Source organism: Nicotiana tabacum, chromosome 23 (genome assembly GCF_000715075.1).
Source record: "Nicotiana tabacum cultivar K326 chromosome 23, ASM71507v2, whole genome shotgun sequence".
In the NCBI taxonomy this organism is placed as follows: domain Eukaryota; kingdom Viridiplantae; phylum Streptophyta; class Magnoliopsida; order Solanales; family Solanaceae; genus Nicotiana; species Nicotiana tabacum.
In genome coordinates this window covers 4,446,137-4,469,229 of record NC_134102.1, presented here as the reverse complement: position 1 = coordinate 4,469,229, position 23,093 = coordinate 4,446,137, and the positions used below count along the sequence as shown (strand labels likewise).

Below are 23,093 nucleotides of genomic sequence, written 5' to 3'. Positions count from 1 at the left end.
ATCCATACCTATTTGAGACTCCAGGTATGATTCTAAAACCGTTCGAGGACGAACGTTTGTTTAAGAGGGGGAGAATGTAACGACCTGGCCGGTCGTTTTGAGTATTACAGCCTCGTTCCTCCATTTACTACTCATTTCGTGCTTTACAACTATTATGTGACTTGTCAAGGTAATTGGTTCGGGTCCGGTGAGGTTTCAGAATGAATTGAGACACTTAGTGTCAAAGATGCAAACTTAAGTTGAAAACTTTGATCGAATGTTGACTTATATGTAAACGACCCCGAAATAGAATTTTGATGATTCCAATAGCTCCGTATGGTGATTTTGTACTTAAGAGTGTGTCCGAAAAAATTATTTGGAAGTCCGTAGTTAAATTAGGCTTGCAATGGATAAAATAGGAAGTTTATGTTTGGAAGTTTGACCGGAGAGTTGACTTTTTGATATCGGGGTCGAATCCAGTTCTGAAAATTTTTATAGGTCCATTATGTCATTTATTACTTGTGTGCAAAATTTGAGGTCAATCATACTTGATTTGATAGGTTTCGGCATCGAATGTAAAAGTTGGAATTTCTTAGTTTAATTAAGTTTGAATTGGGGTATGATTCGTGGTTTTAGCTTTATTTGATGTGTATATATACAATATGGATCTTCCCTGGGTTGGATTGTCCATATACAGTAGTGAGTAATTAAGTATTTTGAGATTTGTGAGTGCACGAGGTTTTCCACAGAGGTACATCACACACAACATGTACATTGATATGTAGATATAGAGATGTCACATTCCTCATATCATTCAGAATTGATCTATTTTATTTGTACTGAGTTAACTGTTGAACTTGAAAGCATACCTACATTTCTGTAGTGTTATTTCTATATTGGACTGTACTTATGGAGCTCAACACTACTTTCAACCAAAAGGTTAGTCTTGTTACTTATTGAGTACAAAGGGTTGGTTGTACCCATACTATACTTTGCACTTCGTGTGCAGATCCAGGTACTTCCGGACACGGCGGTTGCTAATTTTTGGAAGATTATATGTTGGAAACTATCGAGGTAGTTGCTTGACGTCCGCAGACCTTGACTCTCTTTCCTTTCAGTCTTTGTAATGTTCTACATTTCCAAACAGTGTTTGTATTAGTCAGACTATATTATCATTTAGATACTCATGTACTGAGTGATACCGGCTTTTGGGAGTGTATTCGTATCTGTATGTGTGGGTTTTTCTATTAAAACTTAATATTATGTTTTCAAACTTAAAATAAATTGTGGTTTGTTGCGGTTGTCGGCTTGCCTAATATTGAGATAGGCGCCATCACGACATGCGGATATTGGGTCATGACACCGTCTGACCTTACTGCTTTCTTGGGACCTAGCTCGACATTACCTGTTATTATCTCATCTGTTTTGTTAGATGTACATGTAGAACAACTTTTGCAGGTTCTGAAGGAGTGCAAGACTGCAATTGGCTTGACCATTGCAGACATAAGTTATCCTGGTATAAGTTATTCCACCTAGGAGATGGGATAATTTAATCCCAATTTATAGTATACTATTATACTGGGCTTAATTAATACCTTAAACCAAACATGGGATAAATTTTATCCCAAATTCTATAACACCTTATCCCATCTTATCCCATGAACCAAACGACCCCTAAGTTCACTAACTTGTTATGCGGGGATTATAATATAGCGATATTTATAAGAAAATTAATAATAAAGTAATTGTTATAAATAAATTACTTATTTTAAAGTGAAATAAGGCAATGACACAATTATCTTTTCCATTTATATGTTAAAAACAAATAAAAGAAAAGTACTTTTAAGAAGAAGCAGAAACAGATTTTAAGAAGCAGAAAAATGTAGTTTCTCTCGAAAAATACTTTTCTAAGAACCATTTTTGAGAAAAGTACGTTTAGAAGTAGTTTTCAAAAAGTTAAGCCAAATACAAATCGATTCTCGTCGAAAGTATTTTTTCAAAAAGCCTACTTTTAGTGGGCATTTGGATATAGGAATTGTAAAATTCTAAAATAAGGGAATTTTTTTTTTCAAGTGAAAATGGTATTTAGAATTGCGTCTGAATATGAATATAATTTTGGGTTGTTTTTGAAGTTTTGCGGGTGATTTGAATGAAAATTTGGAAAAAAAGTTTTTTCGGAAAAAAGTGAAAATGTTTTGAAAAATTGGGAAAAATTTGTTATGTCCGCTCTTAAAAGGCGTCTCAAAATAATGATATTTTAGATGATTGGTCAAACACGCTATAAGACTAGCAGCATCCCTGATATTCCAAGGCTGCAATTTACATGCTCCTTCCTATAATAACCAAATTCCAAAACTCTATACCAAGGTAATCTCTCTCTCTCTCTCTCTCACACACACAGAGCAAATCATGGCAGTTGGAAGAAAGGAAGAAAGTATGGGAGTGGAGATAGTGAAACCGCGAACTGACAAAAGGGATTACAGAAGAATTGTTCTTCAAAATAATCTTGAAATCCTTCTCATCAGTGACCCAGAAACTGATAAAGTATGTTACTTTTATTCATTTTATATTATATTTTTCTATGTTTCTTAAATATGGGTTTAGCTTGAATTTATTTGGTTTCATTAAAAGCGAATTAATTTCATTTTTTATTTGTTTTGGGGGTATTTGTTATCAGTGTGCAGCTTCAATGGATGTGTGTGTTGGTGCTTTTAGCGATCCCGAGGGACTTGAAGGCCTTGCCCATTTTCTTGGTATGATTTATTTATTTGTTTTTGCAAAAAGGTTCAGTCGTTATGTGCTTTATTGGGTCTATTGTTTTGCCTTATTTTTAGCCTTAGGATTGAGTAAATAAGTTGTTGTACTGTAATTTGATTTAATTTTTGAAATACCATTCTGCACTGTAATCTTCACAGCAATAGACTTAGACTTGGTTGAGTTGTAGCGGAGCTAGGAATTTGAGTAATGGGATATCCAAAAAAAAAATTTAAAAAATATCACACCTGCGATATGAACCTATGTCAAGGGGATTCAATAGTTTATATATATACAAAATTATGTTTTTACCTTTTTTGCACAGTACAATTTTCCGGCGGCGAAGGGGATTCAATTGAACTCCCTTCACCAAAGGTAGCTCCGCCACTGTGGTTGAGGTCTTTGAGGATGGAAATCGGATTTTGAATGCCACAATTTCATTTTCTGTGTCAGTTTCAAGGTTCAGTATTACTAGAGTATGTATTTTGTTCAATAATGGGTAGGGGATCTTTGAGCTGCTAAATTTAGGTTGTAGAAGACTATGTTCCCAATGAAAAATAGTTGAGATACAATGAAATGGTACCAGTAAGTGGAGGAGAACCATGGGGTCTTAGTTTCAAATCTCAACAGAAGAAAAAAAAAACTAGGTGATAAGTTGATTTCTTCCCATTTGCTTAAGCTTTGCTGACAGGGTTACCCGGTACGTGTGCTGGTGCGAGGTAGTTGTACCCGGTGGAAAGGTGATTTCTTCCCATTTGCCTAAACTTTGGTGAGTAGAGTTACCCGATACTTGTTCTAGTGGAAGTTAGCAAGTACCAAGTGGAATAGCTGAGGTGCACAAGCTGGCTCGGAGACCACCGTTACTAAAAAGAAGGAAAATATATGGTACCAGGAAGTGCTATTGCAGAATACTGATGGTTGTTGGTGGATTAGCCACATGTCACATGTGGAGGATCAGTTCTTTGAACCCAGTGTGGTCAAGTAAACCACGATAGTTTCTGATGGCATCTAGGTAGTTGGATGGATTAGATAAGGTCCAATTTATTAATTTAGTTGCAGGCGATTTGGTTTCATTGTGCTTAATCATTGTTAACATTTCTATCATGAAATATTTAGATAATTGTGTGCTGGTGCGAGGTAGTTGTTCAAAAATAGTTAGCGGCAGATGTTGGACTGATGTATCTTGTACCATCTTGGTACCTTTCTAATCAAATCTTACCTTATAAAAAAAATCATTGTAAATATTTCTATCATTAAAAAAAATATTTCTTAATTCTTGCTCTAACTTTTTTTTTGGGGGGGGGGGGGGTCTATTCAATTGTCTCTTCCATGCAGAGACAATTGGACTGATGTATCTTGTAGTTGCCATGTTAGCGGCTGATGTTGGACTGATGTATCTTGTACCATCTTGGTACCTTTCTAATCAAATCTTACCTTATAAAAAAATCATTGTAAATATTTCTATCATTAAAAAAAATATTTCTTAATTCTTGCTCTAACTTTTTTTTGGGGGGTGAGGGTTGGGGGGGTGGGGTGGGGGGTGGAGGGGGGTCTATTCAATTGTCTCTTCCATGCAGACATATGCATATCTATGGACTTGAGAATAGTTTTTCATTTAAGAAAATGGTGAATGATGATGAATTGTGGCAATTGAAGCGAACTTGCAGAATGAATCATCTATATAGAGGATATGTATTAGTAGATTGCTAGGAAGCACTAAAACCTTTTTCTATTGGCTTTAGGAACTGCTAAGCGTGTGCTACTGTGCACCTCTTATCTCTAATTCTTTCCTTAGAGGTTTCTGTTGCTTTCCTTGAATATTTTGTTGTCTAATATGTCTTCTTTTACTTTTTCATTTGGCCTTTTTTCTGTTACATGCCAGAGCATATGTTGTTTTATGCAAGTGAGAAGTATCCTGTAGAGGACAGTTATTCGAAGTACATCACAGAGGTAAACAACTCTGTAATTCTTTCTTTCATAAGTTCCTTCATTGCCTCTGCACATTCAACAAAATAGTCGTATTTTACAAGTCTTTTTTTTTGTATCTTGATTAGAATGGAGGTAGTACAAATGCTTTTACATCTTCTGAGGACACCAACTACTATTTTGAAGTAAATGCTGATGGTTTTGAAGAAGCATTGGACAGGTTAATTGTTTAATATATATGGCTAAGTGTCATGTCTCATGTTAATATTTTTTTTGGTAAGTGTATCATGTTAGTATTTATAAAGACTCCACGGCTGATTTATTCGGTTTACTTTTCCAGATTTGCCCAGTTCTTTATCAAACCATTGATGTCATCAGATGCTACCACTCGAGAAATTAAAGCTGTTGATTCTGGTTAGTACATGTGTTTTTATGCATATTAATTGATTTGCTAGCTGTACGTGTTCTAAGTAATTCATCATCACATAACTCTTTTGCCAATGCAGAACACCAGAAGAATCTACTCTCTGATGCTTGGAGAATGAACCAGGTATTTGACTTTCTTTTTTGTTTGATTAGGATAAACCATGTATTTGAATTTATCTCCTTTCGTTCTTGGAGAAGGCCTGTCCCATTTACCGTCTAAATAAAAGGAAAAAGAAAGTTATTCAAGAGAGATAGTAATTAGGAGAGGAGTTTTCTCTTTTTTATTGTTTTATATGTTTATTTTTTTGATGGATAAGGACAACGAGCATACAGTGAGATGTTTAGTAAGAAGTTTATTCTAAATCATTCACTAACTTTTGCGCTAAATGAAACTGTCTGATTAAATCAAGATTCTTTTACATAAATTCCAGGAGCATATGTTATGAATAGTCTTAGTTTTCTTTGGCCTGAAAAAGAAAGAAAAAGAAAAAAGAAGACTTCTTAGTTTCCCTCACCAATGTGTTTGACCTTTGTTCCATCACTCAGTTTCCCTTTATGAAGTCCGTAGTGTCATTAGTGGCGTCAAGAAAATGCATATAGAACAAAATACATAGAGTGCAAAAGCGAGGTTGACAGCTCCACTACAATGGGCCTATACTAAGGATAGGTAGTGGTTTGGACTTTCATTTATCTTTTTAAAGCAAATAGTAAGAGTGGCGACTCTTTCAAGTAAATACAGTCTCTCCTTGATATTGAAAAGCTTTAAGGAGTACTACATCTTTTGACAACAATATCGAGAATTTTCATTATCTAGAGATTAGAAGTCTCATAATGCCAAAGTTGTCGGGATTATTTCTTTTGCAACTGTCTTCTTTGGTGAAGAGGTTTTAACTTTCAAATACTATTTTGTGCAGCTACAAAAACATCTAAGTGCGGAAAATTATCCATACCATAAGTTCAGCACAGGTTTGCACATCTTTCAATGATGCATATTCTTAGATTCTATTATGGCTTTTCTTATTAAAAAAGAGGTTCACTTATGGTTTTGGCCTTGTCATGAGTTTTATATTTTTATATTTATACCAGGGTTTACTTGTTCAATGTCTGCTTTGTGATTGTCTACTATGATACATGAAGAAATATGACTAGTTTACTATACATTGAACAAAATCCTGTCAGAAAGTTTCTCCTTCATGAAATAAAACTGCAGTTGTTCTCTCTAAGATGGAGAAAAGCACATCATAATGCCACAGAAGGAGTTGATCACAGTAAACACTGTTAAATAAAGTGAAAAATCAAGATATAGTTTGCTTTGGCTGAAAAAAGAATAAAATATATCTTCAACCATTAGAGTTCCCTTGAAAGCAAATGTTACAGAAAACAGACTAATTTTGGAAGGTGATATATTTCTTCTATTAGTAAAATCAACTTCGCACGGAAGACTTTGAACCATCCTACTAAATCTATCTTTCTAGAGCTTTCTTTGTTTCATATATTCTGAGTTTGTCCCTCGTGGATGTATTTGGCCCCTCATATCTATTCTTCATTTTCCCCCTAATAAGTTATTTTTTCTCATCTAAGAGATTTCAATCCCCGAAGTTTTTCATAGTCCGCAGCTTCAATGATTTTGGTACCTAGACCCTTCAATCCCTTTGGCGCAATCTCTGCAACAGTAACCCTTCCTTTGTATCCTCATCATCATTCTATTGGGAACACTTTGGAGGCCGCTGCTCCATACGTGTTCTTCTTTAGTGTGCAGCCATGCAAGTTCTTTTGCCTTCTTTTTGAACACTTCGAATAGTATCAGCTGATTTTCTGTTCAAGTTGTTTCCTCTTCACCCTTGGACATTTTTTAGTGTCTCAATTATACTTCTTGAATTGCTAGATTTCAGAGTTTAGTCTGTGGATGCCCTTTTAGTTTTCTTTTATAAAATCATTTCCTTGAAATTACTTTTGAGCTAAGCATACTGGAGTTTTTTATATGCTCATATCACAGAAGATTTTTCCGCTGACATAAAAAAATGACCATATTGGCATATTATAGTTTTACTTATCCCAAGAAAAAGAAATGATCACGTCACTCATCATGTGCATAGGCAGCTGGGATACATTAGAAGTGAGGCCAAAAGAAAGAGGCATAGATACAAGACAGGAGCTTCTTAAATTTTATTCAGAAAATTATTCAGCCAACCTCATGCACTTGGTCATCTATTCAAAAGGTATGGATAATTATTTGCAAATACATTACCAGTGGCCCAAATTAACAGCTGCTAAGTCTGTATAATTATACTTCAGATAGTCTTGATAAAGCTGAGCAGCTAGTACGGAGCAAGTTTCAGGATATCCCAAACATTGATCGTAATCAAATTCGTTTTACTGGTCAGCCTTGCACCACGGAACATCTCCAGGTATCCAAGTGACTACGCGCAGATGTTTACCTTTCTTTTCCTTTTTTTACTGGGGTGGTTTTGAACTGGCTTCTATCAATAGAGCTCTTGAAGTCGACAAGTAATCTGTTCATGACGTCTATTGTCTGAATCTACTTGTTCAATGTTTTTAAGATATAACTCATTTTTTACTATCAAAAAGAAAAAAAAAGAAGATATAACTCATTTTTATTGAACTGGAGTGCCAAAACCAAAGCTCTTCCTCAGCTAAATTGGCCTTAATGCTGTTTTGGCATTAATGAAATGCCTTTTACTGATTAAAAACTAAACTTTCTTTTTCTGCTATATTTGGAGTACTATGAGATTCTAATTAGCACGTGGGTGCTCCTTGTAGAGTCTTATTTGTGTACCTCTCTAATTAGTATACACGTGGGTGCTCCTTATAGAGTCATATTTGTGTACCTCTGTCTTTTGCATATGCCTTGTATATTTTGTTTTTCCTTTAGTAAGTTTTACATATTAATTTCCTATTCATTTATAGAAATAGACAACTTATTTGATAACATTCAAAAAATAACTAAAAATTCAGTTAAATAATTTAGAGATTTGAAGGCCATTTAGCGAGTGCCATGTTCTGCAGATTATCAAACTGAATTTACTGTTTCATTGTCCATTTAATATTTCTATTTTGTTACGTCTTTTTCTCAGATTCTTGTTCGAGCTGTTCCAATAAAACAAGGTCACAAGTTGAAAATTGTGTGGCCAGTAACCCCAGGCATACGTCACTACAAAGAAGGGCCTAGTAGGTACCTGGGCCACTTGATTGGCCATGAAGGAGAAGGATCGTTGTTTTATATCTTGAAAAAGTTAGGTGAGTTCTCAACTAAAAAAGTTTATCCGCTTTATCTATCCTATTCCTTACCTCATTCATTTCTTGGCTTCAACTCACCCTTCCCCTTTCTTTAAATTTAGAAAGAGAAACGAAAAATTATAGGTAAAAACTTGTTCTGTTCTTTTCTTTTGACTGGAAAAATATTCTAATCATTAGGACTCTGAAACATTACCCCTGAGTGGGAATCTCTTCGGTCCTAGGAAATGCTTACTGTAGGAATTCCTAATATTCTTGACCTGAAATATGGAGGCCAAATTACAATCTTGATAGGGGGACCTTTCTAACAGAGTAGGAACGTTTATGGTTACAAAGAGAGTTTGAAGAATAGGAAGTGGTGGAATGCCTCAAGTCCTGTGCTTCAGACAAAGCACCAGGACCTGATGGCTTCACCATGGGTTTTTTCCTGGCCAACAGTCAAGGAAGATGTCATGTTGACCCTAAAGAATTTTCACTCTAATGAATACTTTGAGAAGAGTTTAAATGCATCCTATGTGGCTCTTATCCCAAAGAAGAATGAGGCTAGAGAACTTTAAGATTTTAGGCCAATTAGCTTGATTGGAAGTGTTTACAAGATTATAGCCAAAGTCTTTAACTGAGAGGCTGAAGACTGTAATTAACAAGCTCATTGGAGGTCATCAAATGGCCTTCATAAAAGGAAGACAAATCATGGATGCTTCTCTTATTGCTAATGAGGTGGTTGACTCTAGACTCAAAAGCAAAATCCTAGGTGTTTTATGCAAACTGGATATAGAGAAGGCCTACGACCATGTCAACTGGAAGTTCCTCCTGAGATTAATGTATGATATGGGCTTTGGAACTAAGTGGATTAACTGGATCAAATTCTCTATCTTGATTAATGGCTCACCCCAAGGTTTTTTTTCTTCAGAAAGGGGGTTAAGGCAAGAAAGGGGGTTAAGGCAAGGGGATCCTTTATCCCCCCTTTTGTTTCTGATGGCAATGGAAGGGCTGAATCAGATGATCAACACTGCAAAGTCAAATGGCTGGATCAAGGGGTTCAAGGTGTCTAACAGACAAAATTGTAGCCTAGAGATTTCACATCTCCTGTATGCAGACGACTCTATCATTTTCATGGGAACTCAACCAGAAGAGATGCTTTATCTCAGACTGATATTAACAACCTTTGAAGCTGCTGCAGGCTTACATGTTATCTGGGGAAAGAGTAAGCTATATCAGGTAAATGAAGTTCCAAACATACAGAATTTGACTAATATCTTGGAATGTGGAATAGAGAACCTACCTACTAAATATCTAGGCCTTCCTTTGGGCTCCAAAAACAAGTCGCAAGAAATCTGGCAAGGGGTAATTGAAAGGAGTGAAAAAAGACTTTCAAGATGGAAGAGTCAATATTTGTCACTTGGAGGCAGGGTGACTGATGAATAGTGTCTTAGATGCACTGCCTTCCTATGTGATGTCCTTATTCCCAATACCAAGTAAGGTGAGGAAAAAGATTGATTCCCTAAGAAGAAATTTTATATGGCAAGAAAATAGTGAGAAAAAGGCTATTCACCTAGTCAAATGGGATACTCTTTTGTGTTCTAAGTAGGCAGGTTGTTTAGGTATCAGAAACCTAAAGGCGCAGAACAACAATCTCCGGTTATGGAGGTATAATTTGGAGGAAACAACTTTATGAAGAAGGGTGATACAAGAGAAGTATGACCATGGAGTATCTTGGTGCACCAAACCAGTATCATCCCCATATGGAGTCGGTGTATGGAAAACAATTAGGGGACAATGGAGGTTCATTGTTGATCATTCTAGTATCAAGGTTGGAAATGGAAGAAGAGGAATTCAGCTACAAGCTAGGTGTAGTCTTTGTGGCAAAGATGGGGAGTCAGTTTCCCATCTCTTTATACACTGTCCAGTCACTACTCAACTTTGGCATTTCTATCTTAATTTGGCTGGAATCTCATGGACAATGTCCAATAACACTGCATCTCTTCTAAGTAGCTGGAACAATGGAGGTGCAAATATTAAACAGAAAAAATGGTGGAAAGTAGTTCCTGCTTGCATCTGGTGGGTCATATGGAAGGAAAGGAATCCCAGAGTTTTTTAAGATAGGCCTAGCTTAATTGTTTTTTGTTATTTCATTTTTGGTGCAAAGAGAGCTATAGGGAGGATGTACATTCTTTACTAGATTTGCTAGAAGAAATGTAATCGAACAGAATAGGCTACGTAGTCTCAGATCTTTTGGGGTCTGAATGTGGCTCACACAATCTCTTGTAAATATTTTACTCTTTTATAAAGTTTGTTACCATTATAAAAAAAAAATAAAGGAATTCCTAATATTCTAATAAGTATGTAGGTTCATCTGCCACTCCGCAAACATAACGACAACCTGTACATTTATAACTTGTTTCATCCTTGAGTTGCTGATATGGTTGTTGCTATATTTGTGCCTACATGCTTATGTCGATGTTAAGCCCTTCATATTTACTATTACAACCAACCATATAATTTAGGACAATTGTGAGAGAATATGCATACAACAGTTCAGGGAGATCATTTTGTCTGATCAATGAATGATAGGATGTGGTGTCCCATATGCCTGAATAATGAAATCAGTGTGTTTGTTAAGATGCTAAAACGCCATACAATTTTGTGACTATAGTTCATTTTGTGGATCTTGCCCTGGCGTTCATTACATGTTATCTTTGTTAATGCTATTATAGTTCTTCAAGTACCTGAAGGTGCTCTTCTCAAACCATTTTAATATTCAGAAAGCTACTTTTATTTGGTTGTTGCCACAGGTTGGGCTACAAGTTTATCTGCTGGGGAATCAGACTGGACCGATGAGTTCTCTTTCTTTAAAGTGGGTATTGATTTGACTGATGCTGGTCAAGGTACTTGTTTTTGTTGAAACTTGAACCTTAGTATGTTACCAAACCCCTATTTGTCCCTCCACTAACAGTAGTTTTTATTGGGTAAAGCTGAAGGTGGAATTTTTCCTAAACTTTATGCGGGATATTGATGTTTATGTCCATTATTTGTTTCCAGAGCATTTTGAAGACATTATGGGTCTGCTATTCAAGTATATTCATCTCCTACAACAGGCCGGTGGCTGCAAATGGATATTTGAAGAGGTAGTGTTAGTTGCATCCTCGTGCATGCCGGTCAATGCCATTATAAGTTTTCATGACTGCATTATATGTCATTTGCATCAATTACGCCAATGACGTGCATTGTTATAGATGATTTAATGAATAGGTTTAATCTACATAATTTAGTGTATATGAATCCTTAATTTGAAGATGTTTTTCTTTGTTGGTTTAAGCTTGTGAAACCAAAGTTCTTAAGATTATGCGTTGTCTCTTTATTTTTTTTGCATGGAAATAGAAAAGATGAACTCCCAGTTCGTACTTTCGACTTTGTACCTGCCATCTAAAGTGAGCTTAGGCCACACCACCACATCTCTATCCTTACTGTCTTTAAATTTATGCAAAGTTCTTAAAATTTCACGAACCAGAATTGTCTCAGTTAGATTTCTAAAGAGAAGGAAGAGTTTCTTATTCTAAAATGGAGGGTTAGTAACGGGTTGGTCCCGAAAAGGAATACTGTTACATTACATCTACACTATTCCGCATGTTATCTATGTGGTTAGGATCCCTATCAGATCATCCTGCATTGTCCTTCTTGTTCATTTACCCATTTTAGCATGATAGATTGCATAAATCAATGATTGACGGAAAAATTAGAGATTATGCTCTCTAACACAGTAACACTTCATCTCTTCTCCAATCTTGCTTTTGTAAATTTCCATTGTTAGTCTTGGCACTTAATATGACCAGGTTTTTTCCTGGCCTTCTTTTTCTTGTTGTGTCTTAGTAATTATTGCTCTTAATGATCTTATGTCTTTTTTAATCTGTTATTATTTATTCTAATTAATTGTGCGTTAAAATTTGTCTATTAAGCTTTCAGCTATTTGTGAGACCGCCTTCCATTATCAAGACAAGATTCGACCAAGTGATTACGTGGTTAATGTTGCAATGAATATGCAGGTATTTTTTAACATCTGTTCCTATTTTTATTTTAATTAATTTATCTACACCAAGTATATTTATTCGATTGAGACAAAAGGGGAAAAAAACTACATGCAGTTTAAATTCCCATATTTATTTTTTGATCAGATAAAGTTCCCATATATTTTAAGACTAGCGGTGATGTGCCCATGCTGAGCATGGGCCCAAGTGCAATTTGTAACAGCTTAATACTTTGCATACAAATAACTTTTTGGCAACTACCCGGAAGTGTGATTAGAGGGAAAAAAGATAAATTTAATGCCTATTATAGTCCCAGATTCTTATACAGTTGCTAATATATCGTCACTTATGTATGTTGTAGCTAGTTAATTAATTTCATAGCAGACATTTGGAGTAATATGTATCACAACTCAATTCAGAGTACTTTGGAACTGACATCTAACGTCAAATGATAAAAGAATGAAAGCCACAAATACATAGAACCCAATATATACATAATCTGTTTCGTCAAGAATTCACCTTATGCGTGCACATTTCTAAATATGCTAACTGTAATTCAATGGAGCACAGGATCATGATGTATTTGCACTTAATTAGCTTCTCCATTTACTATCTATTTATACAATCACATTATCATTCATGCGATTTTACCAAGTAGAAAATACGAAAAGCAAGTGAAAAGTCCACTCTAAGTAATACTAATATACAGTGTAATACAATAAAATTAATTTTGTTATCTGTTGTCTTTCATTTAAAATGTAACTATGATAAATTATTGAAAAATCTATTGAGCTTTATGTACATTAGTATCATTCAATGTTTTCTAACTATAACCCGAATATGGAGTATCCTACCATTTTGAAAACTAATTATGTCTCAATGAAACAATGTAATCAATGTCTTATTCTTTCCTACTTTTTTTTTCCTTCAAGAATTCTATCTTGAAATTTGTTTTTTATTTTAAAATTTGGTTAAAACATCAAATAAAATAAATTTTTGCTTTTTTTTCAAAACACACCTTCAGCAAAACTAAAAATTTGTTTGTATTAATAAAATTATGTTGGTGCTAAGAATTTTCCGTAAGTCATTAATGTGTTGCAAGTACCCGCACACAAGTTCTATGGATAGCATGTACTCCTGAATATGGGGGGCCCAATGGAAATTAAATCATAAGGTAGCTTTTATACAAAGTCCCCCATCTGATCAGAAGGAGATTACACGTGTTGACAGTCCTGCACACATGGCAGTTTGTCTGTAAAATAAAAGTGACAGCACAGTAAATTACATATAAACGCTAATAAAGGAAGCTACAACAAACCATGTGGACCAGTGAGAAAGCACCACCTGGAGCAGGACGACCCCAAGCTCCTCAAAGTGTCCCTTATTTATTTTAAGATACTTTTATTATCTTTGAATTGGTTGATTTAATGTGGATTAGATTTTGGATTGAATTGGCAGTTAGAGTTACTCTTTGATTGTTGGAGTTATTAGTAGTTTGTTGCTGAAGGCAGACCATCATAATGGGTAAACGTTTGGCAAAGGAACTCTAAAGTTATCTAGAGACAACTACCAGATGTGTTTTGTGTGCAGGAAATTTTCCATGGAAAATATTTTCCTGGACAATAAGTGTGAAAATCACTTATTTTCCAGTTTTTGGTTGGGCAGTGAAAAATATTTTTTTGAAACGTTTTTTAGCTTTATATACACGTGTCATTTAAATTATACCTGGATAACAGTAATCAATGGTTGTTAAGTTATTCAGTTTTGACTTGGGAAGTTTTGGTAGAATACTGACATTAAAAGATGAATACCTGAACAACCTAATAAATTGTGACGTTACTTGCCAGCACTACCCTCCAGAAGATTGGTTGGTGGGATCCTCTTTGCCTTCAAAGTTTAATCCTAGCATCATTCAGTCTTTCTTGAATGAACTCAATCCAGACAATGTCAGGTTAGCTACTGTTGCCCAAAGAGTTAGCCTGCATATAATTTAAGTTCCCAGTTTGCACAGTTTTTTTATGGAAAATCTGAGAGTGGAAGGTATATAAAGACCTCACTGAAATTTGGTTCTGAACAGAATCTTCTGGGAGTCAACAAAGTTTGAGGGTAATACTAGCATGACCGAGCCATGGTATGGAACTGCGTATTCTATAGAGAAAGTTAGTGGTGCCACTATCCAGGTTTGATGACAGCACTCTCACATTAAATAAGTCTTGGATTGCTATATTTTTATTACAGAGACAAATAGTTCTCTGTGAACATTTGCTGATATGACAATTACTTTTGCAGCACTGGATGGAGCAAGCCCCCAGTGAAGAGCTGCATCTCCCTGCTCCCAATGTGTTCATACCAACTGATTTATCACTTAAGCCTGTCTTTGAGAAGGTGCTAACTTGGAACTTATTTATTACTCCATCCATTTCATTTTATATGACATTCTTTCCTTTTCAGTCTGTTCCAAAAGAGTGATACCTTTTTATGTGACAACTCTTTAACTTTAAACCTTCCATTTTACCTTTAATAACATTTTCTAATAGCTATAGAAATGTCATGACATGGTAAAACCACAAGTTCTAGCTGTACTTTAAATATGGGGAAAAGTTTTTTTTTTCTTTTTTAAACTCCATTCCCGATTAAAGACCGTCATGTTAAGTAGAACATAGGGAGTATAATTTTGATGTCTTGGCTTTTCTTATATGTTACTTGTCAAACAGACAAAAGTTCCAGTACTGCTGCGGAAGTCACCTTATTCAAGGTTATGGTATAAGCCGGATACAGCATTTTCATCTCCAAAAGCCTATGTTATGATCGATTTTAGTTGCCCGTACTGTGGACATTCTCCAGAAGCTGAGGTTCTTACTGAGATCTTTACACGTCTATTGATGGATTACTTGAATGAATACGGTATGTCTGCAAGATTATTGACTAGTTATGCACTGCAGGACAACTCTTCTACTATTACTCTGTACTTAACCTTTTCGTGTTAATATATTTTTCAGTATTCATGTCATCAATATATTATTTGCAATGTCAATTTTGCTCTTTTTCTCCGTAAGGTATAACACTTCTGTAAATCTCTCCTTTTGTTTCTTTCAGCTTATGATGCACAAGTCGCTGGTCTTTATTATTGTATAAACAAAACAAACAATGGTTTTCAGGTGATCATCTTGTTTCCTGTCTCTATGTGTACAAACTTTTGAAGACCGTTGTTTATCTTGATTGTTTTGTGGGTGTCTAACCTTTTTCTTTTTTCAAGTTTAGTTCTTCCATGCATAAATTGAATGCTTGCTACATCCATTAAACCCATATTTTTTGCTTTCCTAAACTTCTTTCGTGCTGGCCCAAAGATAGTTAATCTTTTGATGCCGTGAAAACATGAACTATCTGCTTCATCTTGTCTTCTCGAAGTGAACTGGTAGTGCTACTTGATTGTCTGTTGAGCTTCTTGCATTTGCTGTGGCGTTTTACTACTTCTTAAAGTTAGACCTGAATATGATACTATCTATTTTCGCTTCATTTGTTCCCCCTCTCATCCTCTCTTTTCTGCAGTTGACATTATTTGGATACAACGACAAGTTAAGAGTCTTACTGGAAGCAGTTGTTGAAAAAATTGCAAAATTTGAAGTAAAACCGGACAGGTTCTCTGTGATCAAGGTGAGCGTCAGCAATTTTTTTCTGCTTATCCACATCATCTGCAAGAATGCATTACTCTTCAAGCCAAATTGTTACTCTGTGGCAGTTAGCTTTAACATAATGGATCCTAGTATGCCGTAGTCTAGGCTAGATGAACAATGATAACTTAAGCGAAGAATGTAAGAAAATTCTGAAGATCCATTTTGTCAACATAGTTTTTCCGCCGTTCACAGCTAAAAATTCTGAATCATTTCCTCATGTAATCAATAGCAAAGTTCTTCATATCCAGTTCCCCATTTCACTTACTTTTTCTCTTATCAAATCCTCTCTCTTGTGTCAAAGTGTTGTTAGAGTTGCAGTCGGGCACTTATCACTTCATTCAGTGTTTTTAAAGAGAAAATTTATTGTCAAATTATTGGTTTATTTGCATCTATCTTGTCTGCTTTTTGGTACTATTGTGTGCATCAACGTGCCTGCCAGTTATCTCTACCTTCAATTTAAATTGGTCTTCATTGTACCATACATACTAATGAATCGCGATTATTTATATTTGACGTATCACTCTGAAGTTTTTCAGTCACCTTATACAAGAGAATGTTGTGTTATATGACCAATGGCTTCTTATCCCGCTGCTTAATATGTTCTCACGACGTTATAAATGACATAACACCTGCTACCGTGCGGACTTGTAAATTGTCTTGTTCCATGTATGCACTAGTATATATTTGAATGCACGCACACACATATACTAGCATGATCAAAACTAAAGTCAGATTGCCTAAATGGATCAGTAAGGAGTATAAGAAATCAGCTGCACAAATAAAAAAAAGTTTATCATGAAAAGAGTCTCATTAAATAATAAATAGTTGAATGGCAACCTTATCATATTCTCCTTTTATTTTTAAGATCTCTGTCCCAGAAATGAATGACGTACTTTTGACCTGTTAACTTGTTTGAATAGATTATTATGTTGAACTTGCTAGACAAGTGTTCAAAATAATACTTTGAAATATAATAAGGTGGAACAATTAGTAAAAACGTGTCACCTCAAGCTTGAAATAATGTAATCTATATTTCTTATAATTGTTAGAGACAAAATTTTGCCATTTTAGGAAAGGGCTCATCTTTGCCTGGATGAGCCAAAAGAGGGAAGTAGGTCATTGTTTTTGAGATTGAAGGATCAGTAAGGAGTATAAGAAATCAGCTGTACAAATAAAAAAAGTTTATCATGAAAAGAGTCTCATTAAATAATAAATAGTTGAATGAAAACCTTATAATATTCTCCTTTTATTTTTAAGATCTCTGTCCCAGAAATGAATGACGTACTTTTCTCTTTAAAATGCCAACATTTTTTTTTTTGATTTGCACCGGGTGTCCGAGTCTCTTTGAGCCCCGACTAATCCCGGGGGTGCACAGGCCCTCGGCAAGGAGTTTCCCGCAAGTGCACCACAGTTAATTCAGGTTTTACCCAGTCCGATGGCCCTCAGAAATTGTTTGCACCCAGTGGGTTTCGAACTTGAGACCTTGAAAGGGAGCAAACCCCAAGGCTCAAGTCAATTGCCACCAGACCAACCCCTGAGGGTTTGTAGCATTGATTCTTTTCTTTTTTTCTTGACAAGTGTTCAAAATAATACTTTGAAATTTAATAAGGTGGAACAATTAGTAAAAACGTGTTACCTCAAGCTTGAAATAATGTAATCTATATTTCTTATAATTGTTAGAGACAAAATTTTGCCATTTTAGGAAAGAGCTCATCTTTACCTGGATGAGCCAAAAGAGGGAAGTAGGTCATTGTTTTTGAGATTGAAGGAGTAACATACAAATTGCTCGATGTAACGCTAGTATTTTCTTTCTTTTTGTACCTTCACTTTTTCTTGTGATTATGTCGTGCAGTGTTAATTCAAAAGAAACAAATAGGAGATTATACGAGTCACTTTTCTATTTTTGGGTCCTTTTACGTGAATTCGCTTTTGGTCATCTAGATGTGAGAAGTTTCGGTCACCATTACCTGCGATGTTGGTTTTTCTGTTCTCTCTAGGTTGTATAATTTGATAATAGGTAGGATGTTGCCAGCCTTTCAGATTTTCTATTGTTCAGGGTCCTTATTTACTCATGAATTTTACTATTTGTCTTTATTTCTTCCTCCTTAATCTCTTTCTATTTTCTAATCAAGAGCATCAACACTATTTGCTTCTTGTTGATCTCTTTTTTTATTTATAGGAATTAGTGACAAAGCAATTTCAGAATTACAAGTTCCAACAGCCATATCAGCAGGCTATGTATTACTGCTCATTACTGCTGCAAGCAAACACATGGCCTTGGACTGATGAACTTGAAGTTCTTCCACATCTTAAAGCGGACGATCTGGTTAAATTCTATCCACTTTTGCTGGCAAGGTCCTTTCTAGAGTGCTATGTAGCAGGTAACTTTTCTCAATGACTGTTTAAGTTATTTTCATTCTGTATCTCTTAACTTGTGAATTTCACTGCTCTTCTCAGGAAATGTTGGACAAGCTGAAGCAGAGTCCATGACGCAACTTGTTGAGGATGTGTTCTTCAAAGGTCCGCAGCCAATATCCAAGCCTCTATTTGCATCTCAACATCTGACAAACAGAGTGGTTAATCTTGAAAGAGGTGTAAATTACTTCTATGGTGCAGAGGGCCTAAATCCAAATGATGAAAATTCTTCCCTCCTTCATTATATTCAGGTACATCTTAGGTTAATGCAATGTGCATGGAATGAGAGGCTATTCCTCATATGTACATAAGCCCGTAAAGACTTTACCAATTGTTCTGCAAGATTTTTGGTACAAATGGTTATTCTTTTCTAAATGGAAAAGAACCATGTCCAATGCATTATTAATGAATTGTATTATCAACCTTTTCCTGGTTCTTTGCTTCTTAAACAATTTTGCTTGAGTTTCCAGGTGCATCAGGATGATTTTACACTGAATGTCAAACTCCAGCTTTTTGCTCTCATAGCAAAGCAGCCAGCCTTCCACCAGCTTAGATCAGTTGAGCAACTTGGTTATATCACCGTCCTCATGCAGAGGTATATAATGTTTTTATTACTGAATACTGTTCGGCAAGTTGTTTGCTGTTCATCTTTAAAGGTTCTATTTTACCTAAACTTAACTACAACTCTCTTTCTAGGAGTGACTCTGGTGTTCATGGGGTGCAGTTTATCATTCAGTCAACTGCAAAGGTAAGGGGTTTTATTATAGATACTGTCGCATGAAATGAGATCAGGCATTTTGCTTCTCTTGAGTATGGCTTATGATCAATCTACTGGCTGTTTGGCAGGATCCCAAATACGTTGACTCAAGAGTGGAGTTATTTCTGAAGATGTTTGAGAGCAAACTTTATGAGATGACTAGTGATGAATTCAAGGTGAGCTTAGTAACACTTTTTACTTTTTTTCCAATGAAAAGAACTTGTAGCAACTGATTCAGTACAAGTATTCTCAGGAAGATCCAGTAATCTGTCTGTCACTCGTTTAGACTATGTTCTTAAGGATAATCCTTATCCACAAAGTTGACAACTTCATTGGCTCCTTCATTTGACTTGGCGCCACGTCGCTTGACACGTGGTACTAACTTGGGCCTTTTGGATAAGATGACATCCAGTAGACCTTGGATTAATAGCCCAATTAAATGGGCTAACCCTATGAAATAGGACTGTCTTAAATCAATATATAATGACATAAATAATTAATCTAATTATATTACCCAACAATATTTACTTGGACTAATATGATTTGAATTTAGGACATAATCCAAATTCCTTTTGTATTTTAATCCATTCAAATTTAAATGTCTTCTATTACAAAGTGTCTTTTAAGTTGGATATTGTCCCATGTTGACAATATCTTATGTGTAATGTGTTTGATGCCTATAAATAAGTGTAACTTGTATTCTTCAAATCATCATGTTATCGTTACATCATTTCTCTTCTCTAAATCCTCGCATAGTTTTTTTTTTTTTGGTTCAACAATTACTGATAGAGGAGATGTTTCTGGACATAGCAGGGAAAGTTCGAAACCATAGTTCTCAATTTTATGGAGTCTTATTTAATTTACCTATGTAGTGAACCTCGCTTTTTTCCCTGTTTTTATTGTCAGTAAATATGTCCGTAGCTGTTAAGTCATATAACTTTCAAGTCGTATCTTTTTCTGTACTGTTTTTTAGTTTTGACATTCAACTAAAACATTCCCGATTGTGTACCTAGCTAGCTACGGTTGCTTATTAATCAACAGAATACAATACAATGTAGGTTTTGTCAAAGTATCATGTCTGCAGTACATACTGCGTTAATATTTTTTGTATTATACATCGGTAATTTTCCAGTATAGCTTTCTTGTCCCTAACTTTTATCCGTTTATGACAGAGTAACGTGAATGCACTTATTGATATGAAGCTTGAGAAACACAAGAATTTACGGGAGGAATCTCGATTTTACTGGAGGGAGATTTCAGATGCAACCCTCAAGTTTGATAGAAGAGAACGTGAGGTATGATGATTATTATTGTCCGTCAAGCGACTTTCATTTCATGAGCCAAGTAATAATATTCCTATCTCCTTAATTTTGCTTTTGCACAAAATGAAACTGAAAACGGTCAAACCTGTCCAAGTTCTAAATGATACGACCCTATTTGTTGCTGAAAAATATCTTCTGCAATAATCGTAGGGAAAAAAGAAATTGAGAACATTCCCATAATCGTAGGGAAAAATGTATCTAATCATTTTGGTGATATTGGTGAAACAGATTGAAGCACTAAAGCAACTGACGCAAAAGGAGCTGACTGATTTCTTCGACGAATATATAAGGGCTGGTGTACCTCGGAAGAAGGCTTTAAGTGTCAGAGTCTATGGGAGCTCACATTCTTCTCAATTTCAAGAACATAAGAACGAGCAGATCGAACCAAATGCAGTTCAAATAGAAGACATATTTAGCTTTAGACGATCTCGACCTCTTTTTGGTTCATTTAAAGGAGGCTTTGGTCATGTGAGATTGTAAGAGGGTAAACATAGCAGCTTTGGATGCTATATATGGTCAAGAGAAGCCTCTCGAATGGAGTTGATATGTTGCGTTAGCGAGTCCATCAAAGAGCAGTTGATCTGCAAAATAGTTCTCATATTTAGTTGTGTCAATTGCTCAACTGATTTGATGATGGATTGCTTAGAGATTTGGACAAGTAAATGTACTCATTGTAACATTAATACTATTTTGATTGTTGAATAAGTTGTATTAGAAGACAATAAGAGGCATGTATGAAACCTGAAAGGGTAAATATTCATTCATGGTTTTTATAGGAAGAATAAACTGCATTAAACTTTAGTTTGTTTTGTTACTTATATTTTCTTATTTTACTAGTGTATTAGGCCCCTTTGGATTACCAAATATGGTACTAAAAGAATAAGGTCTTTTTGATTATGAAGCGATAGACGATTGTCATACTTTTGCTCTTTAGAGATTTATCTATCGGGTTTGTAGAGTTGAATATATGCCAATTGGGTAGACTTCGATGAATATAATTGAATAGCAGACTCAAAATGCTCTGGAAATATATAATGGACATAAACATCAATATCCCACATAAAGTTCAGGAAAACCCCCAAATGTTTTCCTAAATCTGTTCTAAATGATCTCAAATTTCAAACAAAGTTTCCAAATACCAACACAAACAATCCTTTTAAGTCCTTGTTTATTTCAGCAAATATTAATACATAGTTAATTGAATGATACATTCACTATTTAATCAACAATACAAACAACTGGACATTGTTGATCACAACTCTTTTGTGTAATAAAGGAGCATCTTTTTTTTGGGGGTGGGGAGGAAACGGAATTGAAACCCTTGTATTTTATAAAGAGAATTTTCATAAAAGTTATCTGCAATTTTACTAACATAGATACTCTGCAATTTTACTAGTTTGAATTTTCATTTTACTGATTCACAATTTGAAGTTAGTGTGTGGGCAGAGTGCCACTACAGTTACTGTTACTATATGACGATGCAGTGCAAACTTAGCGGTCTTTTAGGATTACGGGGTCAGGCGAATGTCAAAGTCCGAAAGGTATGAGCAGTTTCCACTCTGCTCGTACTGAATACGGGTAATTCCCTGCCACTTACCCAACATTTTAATAGAGGGACAGCCAGCGTTGAGGCCATTGGACCAATAAACAATAGGCACACGTAGCTTGAAATACGGAGTACACAATTATTAGGAACAAGAAATAGCTAATCTTTATTGGTTTCTTCAAACTTCTTATTACACTGCAATCCTGGTTACTTAAATCTGTTTGACTAATAAAGATGGAGATGTCAAAAATGTCACTTCTCTTGTCTATACTCCCATGAAATTTCTCACCAGACTACATATTCATGTGCTTTTTGAAGCATTCATCCGAATCCTTCAATACAGTTCGATTTGCGCCATAAAATTAGTGTTAGGAAGGCTACTAAACATGTTCTCTCTGCTTTCATTTTCCTTTTCAACAATTCACCAAAAGTTTCCATATAAGAAAGTCTGCAAGATTTTGGTGAGGCTCAACTGAACTGATGACATTCCATATGTCGGGGATATAGCAGATATGCTCTAGATCCAATCTCATACTTGATAATTTGAACATATTTTTGTGAACGTTATTTAATATAAATATATATGGCATCTGATATTCTTTTATCATAGTTATTATTATTCTTTTATCATATTTGATATAATTTGATATTCTTTTATCGCCGTCGGTCGAGAACTCTGTTGTGAAACCCCACTCAACAACCTAGGACACTCTCTCTTGAAATGATCAAATTCTCTGCACTCAAAACAACCCTTCCTCTAACGGAACTGCTGCTCCTGATAATCCGAGGGATGACCTGCAGAAGCCTGTGCGGATGAGGCATGATGAGAACTCTGCGCTGGTAGTGAACTGAATGAAGACTAGCTTGAGTGAGCATTGTAAGAACCATGGCTAGCTGATGCACCACGATGAGCTGGACGACCCGTCTGAGCGTGTCTGTAAGAACGACCCCTACCACAGTGAAACTGACCCCCTGAACGAACACCGTTGTAATCACTCAAACCACGAGGCCTCTCAG

At 35.5% G+C, this 23,093-nt stretch overlaps 1 protein-coding gene across 1 annotated transcript; it reads left to right on the top strand.

Annotated features, from left to right (window-relative positions):
- Positions 1–2,244: 2,244 nt before the first annotated feature.
- LOC107825793 (insulin-degrading enzyme-like 1, peroxisomal) lies at positions 2,245–21,331 on the top strand. The gene is made up of 26 exons (XM_075245313.1): positions 2,245–2,523; positions 2,657–2,732; positions 4,616–4,683; positions 4,788–4,879; positions 5,000–5,073; positions 5,166–5,209; positions 6,000–6,051; positions 7,182–7,304; positions 7,381–7,493; positions 8,181–8,343; positions 11,133–11,225; positions 11,380–11,465; positions 12,294–12,380; positions 14,210–14,313; positions 14,440–14,542; positions 14,652–14,747; positions 15,077–15,266; positions 15,459–15,520; positions 15,912–16,016; positions 18,216–18,417; positions 18,494–18,702; positions 18,922–19,046; positions 19,148–19,199; positions 19,298–19,384; positions 20,381–20,503; positions 20,759–21,331. The coding sequence occupies exons 1-26, from the start codon at positions 2,389–2,391 to the stop codon at positions 21,008–21,010; spliced, it is 2,916 nt and encodes a 971-aa protein (XP_075101414.1). The 5' UTR covers positions 2,245–2,388; the 3' UTR covers positions 21,011–21,331.
- The last annotated feature ends 1,762 nt before the right edge of the window (positions 21,332–23,093 follow it).

Bases quoted from the DNA above. Each gene is read 5' to 3' on its own strand.
- LOC107825793 (XM_075245313.1), top strand. From the start codon at position 2,389: ATGGCAGTTGGAAGAAAGGAAGAAAGTATGGGAGTGGAGATAGTGAAA. The intron at 4,880-4,999 runs GTTAATTGTTTA...TTACTTTTCCAG, and splicing joins TTTGAAGAAGCATTGGACAG to ATTTGCCCAGTTCTTTATCA. The intron at 19,385-20,380 runs GTGAGCTTAGTA...CGTTTATGACAG, and splicing joins TGACTAGTGATGAATTCAAG to AGTAACGTGAATGCACTTAT.